The 10,331-nt window shown below is 45.3% G+C and overlaps 1 protein-coding gene across 1 annotated transcript; it reads right to left on the bottom strand.

Annotated features, from left to right (window-relative positions):
- Nucleotides 1–932: 932 nt before the first annotated feature.
- LOC127580966 (protein BTG1-like) lies at nt 933–2,993 on the bottom strand. The gene is made up of 2 exons (XM_052034973.1): nt 2,843–2,993; nt 933–2,050 (listed from the first exon to the last, which is right to left on the bottom strand). Exons 1-2 carry the CDS (start codon nt 2,952–2,954, stop codon nt 1,719–1,721), a joined length of 444 nt encoding a protein of 147 aa, XP_051890933.1. The 5' UTR covers nt 2,955–2,993; the 3' UTR covers nt 933–1,718.
- Between the last annotated feature and the right edge of the window lie 7,338 nt (nt 2,994–10,331).

Here is a 10,331-nt window from a genome sequence, read left to right as displayed (position 1 = left end):
GAGAGAATAAGGTTGCTGAGAGGAGGAAAGGAGTACATTCAGGCAGGAGAGGTGAGTCCAGGTGAGAGGGAGAGATGTAATAAGCTGAGAGGTGATAGGTAGAAGAGGCCAAGGGCTGGAGGAGGAGGAATCTGGTAGGAGTGGGCTGTAGATCATGGAATAAAGGATGGGGGAAGGGAAGGGGAGGCAAGGCAGGGGGAGGAGCCATAGGAATACTGCAAATGAGAGCTTAGATTTGTACTTAGGTCAGGTGGATTCATATTACAATTAACCAAAACCTGATGCAGTCAAGTCAATGTTACAACCTGGGAGTATAGTTCCACCCCTTCCCCCCCCCCCCAAATGTAGATGGAAGAATCGGGAAAGGCTATGGCGGGATCAGAGAGCTTGGGAAAGGCTATGGCGGGATCAGAGAGCTTGGGAAAGGCTATGGCGGGATCAGAGAGCTTGGGAAAGGGTGCGGCGGGATCAGAGAGCTTGGGAAAGGGTGCGGCGGGATCAGAGAGCTTGGGAAAGGGTGCGGCGGGATCAGAGAGCTTGGGAAAGGGTGCGGCGGGATCAGAGAGCTTGGGAAAGGGTGCGGCGGGATCAGAGAGCTTGGGAAAGGGTGCGGCGGGATCAGAGAGCTTGGGAAAGGGTGCTTATGTCCAGGTTTCTTCAATTATATTGAGGAACAATTGGAGGTAACACAGTTAAGGAAATGAAAACCAATTTCAAACTGTAGGCCAGCTGGCAAGTTACAAATCATCCAAGGTAGCCAAGATAAACAGCCCAAGTGACAGATCCACATGGGAGTTCCATGGAGTATTCATGATGACCAAATGTGCAAGGAATATAGTGATCTGAATTTCATGTGTTCACTTCTGTGCAAAGGATGCCTCCCATATCAAGACTTCATGTGCACTCAACCCCATTCATGCACCAGAAGGTGGTTTCCAAGCAAAAGTATACTTTAATTAAAACTTAGAAAACTGTACAATTTCTCCAATACAGCTGTACAATACTTAAAAATGTACAACAGTTTCCATTCACATAGCTTAGACTCAACTTATGTACATCGACCAGAATAGATCCACAATATGCTACCAAAGGGATTTTTCCTCAAGCTCATTTTAAACAGCATTATACAAAATCCTGTTGGTATTACAAGCTACTGGAAATCATTCACAGTTTAGTCCAAAAGGCAGTGTCCCCTTAAACATGGGATATGCAAAACATGTTTTAAAATGGGTTCATGACAAAACAATGAATCTCTTTACAAGTCTGATGTGTGCACTGTTAGCAAGTTCCCAAAAAACAACTTACTAGAGTCAGACTTGTAAAGTGATACAATTTTAAAAACCAAACTCGTTTTTGATCAATACACCATGTTTGTGAAAAAGTCAAATAGGATTAAAGTGTTTTTTCAGTGCTTTATCAAGTTTCCAACGCTCAACGTTGAATTATCAGAATAAAGTTTAATTAGGTGCCAACCTTAGTTACATTTACTCAGCTAAAGTAGCCATGAAAACCCAGTTATGAAGCTATTGTTAAAATAGTTTCATAATTAGATTACAGCCCACTTGATACTCCCTTGGAAAATCCCTTTTCAGATAACTGTTAAGTCATACCAGACACCAAGTTCTGCTTATGCAGGTTGATAAGATCCAATGATTTAAGCCACAGAACTTTAAAAAAAAATCCACTTAAGGTATATATTGTTCAGTTACAGCAGTGCTTCAGCTCGAAACGGTCATCCAGTAGTTTTTGGGAGGACTTGTGCGCCCCAGGTTCAACTCATCTTTACAAGTTAGCATTCCAAGGTTATTGGCTGGTGTCGCTTCATAAAGAACACAAATGGAGCCATCTTCACCGATGCGGTAAGAGACCTCGTATGGGTCGACCCAGAGGGTCAGCTCACTGGGCAGGAGTCTGTAGAGCTGCTGACTGCTGAGCCCTATTCTGCTGGCGGCCTTCCCAATCAACGGGTCCATTTTGTGATTTATTCGGATGCAGCGGTAACCCGACCCTTTGCACGGCTTGTCTGGGAACCAGTGATGTCTGTAGTGCTCTGCAGGAGAAAATGGATGCCATCGTTAACGTTAATCAACTCCTAAACAGCAAAAGTCGATCACCCAAATTTAAATCAAGTTATTCACATCAAGAATGGAGTCTCAGTCCTTGTGGATGAAATTCTATTCAGAGGTTTTAGACAGATTCTTGCAAGCAGCTTCAGAAGCAAGCTGAATTTAAAGATATTCCTCCAAAACAACTTTGAGGAAGTGTTAATTTGGCACCAGATTTCAATCAACATCGTGTTGCACAATCTTGCTCAAATCAGAGCTAGTTTAAGTTTATTTTGGAATATATGAAAACAATCAGAGCTCCAGACTCAAGTCCGGAGAACTCTAAGGAATCTTTTAAACTTCAAACCGACTTATTTACCCCCTGCACTCGGTACACATTCTACAGTCGTCGGGGGCGAGGCCACGAAGACACAGGAGCGAGAGCTAGCGCTAGCATAACATCGTCTAGGGGGACCTGGGTTATATTGAACTGCTCCCGACCACGGCTGATGTTAGTGACCAGGTTGGTAAATTAGGATTAGTTAGAAGCTAGTTACGCCAAGTTTAGAACTAGTTGTAAAAAGTTTAGAACAAGTTTCTAAACAAAGTTTTAAGTTAATGCAAGCTGGTTACAGGAGTGTTGCTAGTTGAAGGGTTACAGCAGCCAGCGTTCAGGGAGCCCCGGGACCGGCTGACCCTTCGCCCGGCTTCTTCTCCCCACCGTCCCGTCCCGGGACGCCGCTCCCCCAGGGGTGGTGGTGGTGTATGTCCGGGGGGGGAAGAATAAAATAACTCACCGGCCAGCGCGTCCTGCAACGAGCGGCCGAAGACCTGGAGCTGCGCCGGGCTGACGAGCCCGGTGTTGCGGAGCAAGCGGCTGACGAAGCCGACGGCCGCCGCGATCTCCATCTTCGCTCTGCCTGCCCGCCGCTCGCCGCCGCGCCCTTATAGAGCCCGAGCCGCCGCCGCCCCGCCAATCAGAGCGCGGCCGCCCTGAGCGGCGGCGCCCCCGCCCAATGGCGTGCGGCCCGCCCGGCCAATCCCCCGGCGCGGCGGCGGATCGGGGCGGGATCGTCGGCGCGCCATTGGTTGGCTGGGGGATTCTGACGACAGCTGTCACCTCGGCCAATGGGATCGCGACGGTCTGAAAAGGAAGCATGACGTTCGCGGTGACGTCAGGAGAGTGGTCTAATTATAGAGACAGGAATAATTCGGAGTAATAATGGTCCTAGTAACAACTGAGTAATAATGGTCCCAACAACATCAGAGTAATATTGGTCCTTGCAACAGGAGATGTTTCAATGAGTAATAATGACCAAAGGTACCATTAGATAACTAAGTGAGTAATAATGACACAGCAACAATAAATAACTAAATGAGCAATAACGTCCAATAGCACCAAGATAACTGGAGTAATAATAACCAATAGCAAGAAGAAATAACCAAAAGAATAATAATGACAAAGAGCACCGAAAAAATTGAGTAATAATGACTTATTGCAGCAAGAAATACCTAAATGAGTAATAATGACCCAGAGCAACAAGAAATAATTAGATGAGTAATAATGGCCTAAAGCAATTGGAGATAAGGGGAGGGATATTTGGGAGTAACAACAGCCCAGAGCAACATGGGGAGTAACTGAATGACATTGGTCTATCGTAATAGGAAAGTAACATGGCTCATAGCACCTGGGGAGGAGTAACTGATAGCAACAAAGGAAGTAACTAAGGGGTAGGAATGGTGAGCAGCAAAAGGGCAGTGGCTGAGAATAATCTATAGCAAAAGAGGTGGGAATAGGTGAGCAGAGAGGATAATAATGGTCCGCAGCAACAGGGAGAGTAATAATAACCCAAAGCAGCGTGAATAACAGAAAATAATACACCTTAAAAATGGGGTAACAAGAGGATTAACAGTAACAATGGAGCAGAGTAAAAAAACAATAATTGAAGGGAACAGAGAGTAGCAAAGGATCTTTACAACAAACAGAGTAACAGACAGTGGCACTGGACTAAAGCGAGAGTGGGACTTACAGAGAGAGTGGCCCACAGGAATATGGTAGGAACAGAGGTTAATAACAGGGGGAATAACAATGGGAGTAACAATTGGAGGTAGAGGAGTAATATTGAGATGAATACAGTGACTGTAAAATGTAACAATGGACATAACTAAGAGTAACAGAGGATAAGAATGGATCATAGTAACAGAGGGAGTAACGAAGGGTGTACTGACGGGAGTGAGTACATGAGCAACGATAGCACATTGTGTGACAAGCATCTCTGAGCCTCCTTGGGCTAAGCCCCTCGCCAGCACCTCTAGTGACCCCTGTTTGGTTCAGTGTCACATTCTTCATTTGACTTCAAACCTACGAAGCTCCCTGTGACTATGTTCCATGTTAATGGCCTCTGTATAAATGCAAGTTGTTGAGACAGGGAGTGCAAATATTAATTTAGAAGCAACTTTTAGCAACTTGGGCAGCACAGTGGTGCAGCGGGTAGTACTTCTGTCTCACAGCTTCAGCGACCCAGGTTCAATCCTGACCTCGGGCGCTGTCTGTGTGGAGTTTGCTCATTCTCCCTTTGACAGTGAGTTTCCTCTGGTTTCATCCCACATCCCAAAGACGTGTGGGTTGATATCGGCCACTGTAAAATACTCCAAGTGTGCAGGTGAGTGGTAGGACCTAGGGAGAGTTGATGGGAAGGTGTGGGGATTAGAAAATTAGTAGGGAATGGGATCGCTCTGTGAGCTGGCATAAGACTCGATGGGCTAAATGGCCTTCTGTTTTGTTTGAAAGGAAATAATAAGATTTTCAAAGCAACAATAGCAGAAATAATTAAAGTATCAAGGTAACAACCACAGTAGTATCAAACAATCTGTTGGAGGAACTCGGTGAGTCGAGCAGCATCTGTGGGGGGGAAGGAATCGTCAACATTTCAGGTTTAAATCCTGCGGGTGGTCAGAGAAATGGCATCTTCTCCCTTCCATACACCAAAGTCAGACATCCTATTGCAGGGCCAAGGTGTAAGGCTGATGAGTTGGTCTTATGAGATAAGTGATTGGGACAATGACTACCTGTGCTGTAACTTCCATCTGCACAGTTCTGGATGAACCGCTGGATAATGGGATTGAGTTAAGGTGCATGGGACCCAGGCTGTGAAGATGCCATCACCACAAGTCCGGCCCAGAGGGGTAAGTAACACCCCAGGACATTCTGCATCTCAGCCAATTCTGTCACTTAATAAGATCATGGCTGTTCTGATTGTAACATCAATCTGATTCCCTTCTGATAAGATATTTATTTATTAGTCACATGTACATCGAAATACACGGTGAAATACGTCTTTTTGCATTGCTAAGAATGTGCTGGGGGCAGCCCGCAAGTGTCACCACGCTTCCGGCGCCAACATAGCATGCCCACAGCTCCTAACCCGTACATCTTTGGAATGTGGGAGGAAACCGGAGCACCCGAAGGAAACCCACGCAGGCACGGGGAGAACGTACAAACTCCTTACAGACAGCGGCCGGAATTGAACCCAGGTCGCTGGCACTGTAATAGCATAAAGCTAACCGCTATGCTACCATGCCGCCCTCAGTATGATGAAGATGATCCCAATCCCCAAGGTCTAACAGTTGATGGGTTGTAGAGGAGCAGGGGAAGTGGGGAGTTGGCTTTGTTGTGGCTGCAAGATGTTACAAAGCCAGAGGGAGCTGAAACCATGAAGATATTTAAAGGTGAGGAGAGTGATTTTTACCCTACAGCACCAGGAACTGTTTCAGTTGGGTGAGGATGTGCTTTGTACGGGCTGAGGTTTCTGGTTGTGGGTGGACAGAGGGCGAGCTGAGCCAGTGGGTAATGGGGACGTGTACACTGCAGTGGCAGATGCACTACGATGGGGACAAAGATATGCTGTACTGGGGAGGCAGAAGAATAGAACACTGGTGATGGAAAGTACCTGGGGTTGGAAACTCAGCTCAGGTTTGAACAGGATGCTGAGGTTGAAGGAAACTTACTCAGCCTAAACCCCAAGAGGTGTCTGAGTGGGAGGGCTGATGAGGAAGTGAAATTTGTTTGGAGGGGTAAGGAGGGCTTGACACAATAAAAGATGGGAAGACTTGCATTTCTATAGCGCCTTCCACACCTTCATTGGGGGATTTTCAAAGCATTTTACAAGCATTGAAAGACTTTGCAGTTCTGTAAAGCAAGAGCACAGCAGACAATCTGTGTGTAGCAAGCTTCTGCTAACAGCAACCTGATAACATCCATGTAATGTGTTTTGGGATGCTGGTTGAGAGAATAAATAATTGGCAAGGGGACACTGGAGATCACCTTCATCATATTATCCTGGAATGTTTTATACAGGAGCATAGACACACAGTCCACCCACCTCCCTTATTTGGTTCCTCTCCTATCAGATTCCATCATCTGCAGCCCTGTTGCCTCCACCCATCACCTCCCAGCCTCTGTCGCCGTTCCCACTCCCCCCTCCTCCATCTGCCCATCACCCCTCCTCACCTGGATCCACCCATCACCTGCCATCTCTTGCTCCACCCCTTCCCCTCACCTCCTTGTACTGGCTATCTCCCTTCTACCCTTTCAGTCCACATTGAAGGGTCTCAACCCCAAAGCGCCAACTGTCCATTTCCCTCCACAGATGCTGCTCAACCCACTGAGTTCCTCCAGCAGATTGTCTGTTGCTCCAGATTCCAGCGTCTGCAGTCCCTTGTGTCTCTTCAGTCTGATATCTCATCTCATCCCAACGGAGTGTCAGCTTGGTGCTCAAGTCTCTCAGTCGTAATCGGACTCAGAGGCAACAGTGCATTACAGCTACAGGATGTAATGATAATGATGGCTGGCCCCAATCTTGTGCTTTGTCCCCTGATGTCTTCTCACTAACCTGACCAGCACTGCCCTAATCCAGCCTTCTGATTAATAGCATTCTCTCACATGGAATGGCATTCTTTTATCATCTCTTCCAAGAGGTCCCTCTTGATCTCGGCAGCCAGATACCTTGCCTCTCCTCCCCCTGAGGCACCAGGTCTCAAGAAGAGAAGGGAAGGGAGGGGACATTGATGGAGAGGGGCCCTGATAAAGAGCATCCTTTCATGCACCATGTTCTTTGCCTTTCCACATTGGGTCCGAGTCTTTCATTGCCTCAAATTTAAGACTCCCTATGCATCCCTACTGTTTCTCTCACTCTGCTCTCTTGAGGGCTCCTCAGTCCCGTTCCCACCCACCACCAATAGGACAGAGTTCACACAGCTAACCACGGCCTACTTCTGGAACACTCTCCCTAAACCTGTCCAGCTCCTTTGAGACATTCTTTGACCCAAGATCTTGCACCCAAGATCTCCGTTTTTGAGACACAAGAGACAACAGACGCTAGAATGGTGAAAGGTCTCGACCTGAAACATCAACTGTCCAGTTCCCTCGACAGATACTGGAGCTCCTCTTTTGACTTGGATGATATCTCCAAGAAGAACCCTGGAGTGTTTCTCTACATTAAGGCTGTCCATTGACACATTGTCCATGCACAGTCATTCTTTTGATTTGGGAGCGACTGGCGCATCATCCGACAGGTACTCCCAAATGGAAATATTGAAAAGTGACTGAGTTTTATTAGTTGAGAGATTGTCCTTTCTCATTGAACTGAAAGACTATTTTTAGTGTTTGTTTTTATTCAAATCGCTCCACAACATTACCTCTCCCTTTCTCCAACCCTTTAATCATCCCAGAAATATACCTTCCCCCACCTCAGGACTTTTGCCCATTCCCAATTATAATAACTTTGAGGAGCTGAGCTTTGAAATTCCTTCCCTGAAATTTTCAATATCTCCAAGCAAAAAGAAACAAAAATTGCAGATGCTGGAAACCTGAAACAAAAACAATGCCGCAAACACTCAGTAGGTCAGGCAGTGTCTGTGGGGGGAGAGAGAGTTAACGTTCTAAGTCAGTGACCTTTCATCAGCCAACGACACCACCACTAGCGCTATTCACACTCTCCTGGTCTCTACCCTATCACAGACATTCCCTTTCTCCACTCCACTTCCTCCTTCCCTGCTGCTCAAAACATTTGTTTTCTAATGTTTCCAAGTCCTGATGAAAGCTCATGTTCTTAATTCCACCTCTCTTCCCCTCTTTCCTCTTTTATGACGCTCTGTCAAACCTATCTCAAGCTCAGCATCTCCTATGTAGCCCCATGTCAGTTTTTGTTTAGTAATGCTCTGGTGAAAAGCTTTAGGATGTTTGGCGATGTTAAATGTGCTACAGGAATGGGTCTGCTGTTGTTGGAAAGTGTTAATATTGAGAAGTTCCTGAGACATAACAGTTCTGAGGAACAGTGGTCTGGTTCCGGGCCAGAGTTGGGCTGAATCTGAAACAACAGCAAGAAGTGAAACTTGCAGTTGAGTCTGATTGAAACCTTTGTGGCAACAATTGTAAAACAGGAAAAACAAAACTTGACATCCTGCAGCAAAGTGCCAAAGCTTCTGAAGTTGCATAACTACTAACAACTTTGTTTTTAAGGCAGCACCTCAGAATACCTAGACTTCCAAGAATATTTGCAAGGTAAAACAGTTTGAAGAGCCTTTTGCCCACAGTGCTTTTGATGTTCCTTCACATCCTCCTCAGCTTGAATTTACCAACAATGGAAATAACTACGAAACTGCATTTCCTTTTACGTCACATATGTGATGCTTTCCTACATCCCCTTCCCAATGCGTTTCAGTTAGGGCAGAAAAAACGGTTTTACAGCAATTGCTAATCTGATGTAACATATCCTTCTCCAGCTTATCACGGAAGAACATTACCCTGAAGGAGTAGTAGCTATTATTCACACATGGTGGTTGAGATTTCTAGATGTGGAGGTTGCCCCATGAAAAGACATTGTGTAGGATGTTTTTATACTGATAGATGTTCAGAATAAGAGTAGATCTCAGTGACATTGAATGGAGAATAAGGTAGAAGGAGCTGAATGAGTTTCCGCTTTGTGTTCTTATGTAGGATTTGATCAAGTAGGGGCTGTTTTCTTGGGATAGAGTGTCTAAAACTAAGAGGCATAGTCTCCTGATGAGGGAGTCAGCCATTTAGCACAGATGAGAAAAAAGGCTTGTAAATCTGTGGAATTTTCTGAGCCAGAGGGCCTTGGTTCAAAGGGATGGATAGTGTTTTGGATATCAAGGGATATGGGGACTAGTGGGAAGATGAACGAGTCACAGGATCAAAAACCTTATTAAATAGTGAAGCATGCACCCGCACTGCACTTTCTTTGTAACTGTAACACTATATTCTGCATTATTTTTTTTCCTTTCAGTAAATTGGTTTATTATTGTCACATGTACCAAGGTACAGTAAAAAACTTTGTTTTGTATGCTGTCCATACAGATCATTTCATTACAACAGTGCATTGAGGTAGTACAAGGGAAAACAACAACAGAATGTAGAATAAAGTGTTACAGTTACAGAGAAAGTGCAGTGCAGGCAGACAATGTGCAAGGACATAACGAGGTAGATTGTGAGGTCAAGAGTCCATCTTATTGTTTTTACCTGTACTATATCAATGAACTCTGTACTAACCCAATGTAACTGCACTGTGTAATGAATTGACCTGTACGATCGGTTTGTAAGACAAGCTTTTCACTGTACCTCAGTACAAGTGACAATAATAAACCAAATACCAATACCAATAGTGGACCATTCAATAGTCATAACAGTGGGATAGCAGCTGTCCTTGAGCCTGGTGGTACGTGCTTTCAGGTTTTTGTATCTTCTGGCTGATTGGGGGGGGGGGTGGTGGAGGAGAAGAGAGAATGTCCGGGGTAGGTGAGGTATTTGATTATGTTGGCTACCTCAATATAGTGATGTATGGAATGATCTGTCTGGGTGGCACGCAGACAAAAGCTTTTCACTGTATCTCAGTACATGTAACAATAATAAACCAATTACCAATTACTATGGTCAACTCCTGTTCCTTCTTCTCATGCCCATGGACTGTTCTTGCAGGTAAATTTTCGACAAGGACCACAGGTTGGGGAGGATGCCTGCAGAGAGAGGACAGTTCTCTTCTTCTCTATGTTGACTTGCTCCTGTCAGTTTAACTCGCCGTGGTTCCATAAGCTGGGATGTGGTTTAGACGTCACACTGACTGGACTCACCACTGGAGATGTTTTGTTTTAACGTGTTTGATTTCTAACAGCTGTAACGTTAAATCATCTTGCAGCAAACTCACTGTTCCTTCAGCACTTTCAAAATAGCAACAAGCTGCTGAAATTGATATTGGTTAAATTAAAGCA

Source organism: Pristis pectinata, chromosome 20 (assembly GCF_009764475.1).
Source record: "Pristis pectinata isolate sPriPec2 chromosome 20, sPriPec2.1.pri, whole genome shotgun sequence".
In the NCBI taxonomy this organism is placed as follows: Eukaryota; Metazoa; Chordata; class Chondrichthyes; order Rhinopristiformes; family Pristidae; genus Pristis; species Pristis pectinata.
The sequence above is the reverse complement of the archived record's forward strand: the minus strand, read 5'-3'. Positions and strand labels throughout refer to the sequence as shown.

Bases quoted from the DNA above. Each gene is read 5' to 3' on its own strand.
- LOC127580966 (XM_052034973.1), bottom strand. From the start codon at position 2,954: ATGGAGATCGCGGCGGCCGTCGGCTTCGTCAGCCGCTTGCTCCGCAAC. The intron at 2,051-2,842 runs GTGAGTTATTTT...TTTCTCCTGCAG, and splicing joins GTTGCAGGACGCGCTGGCCG to AGCACTACAGACATCACTGG.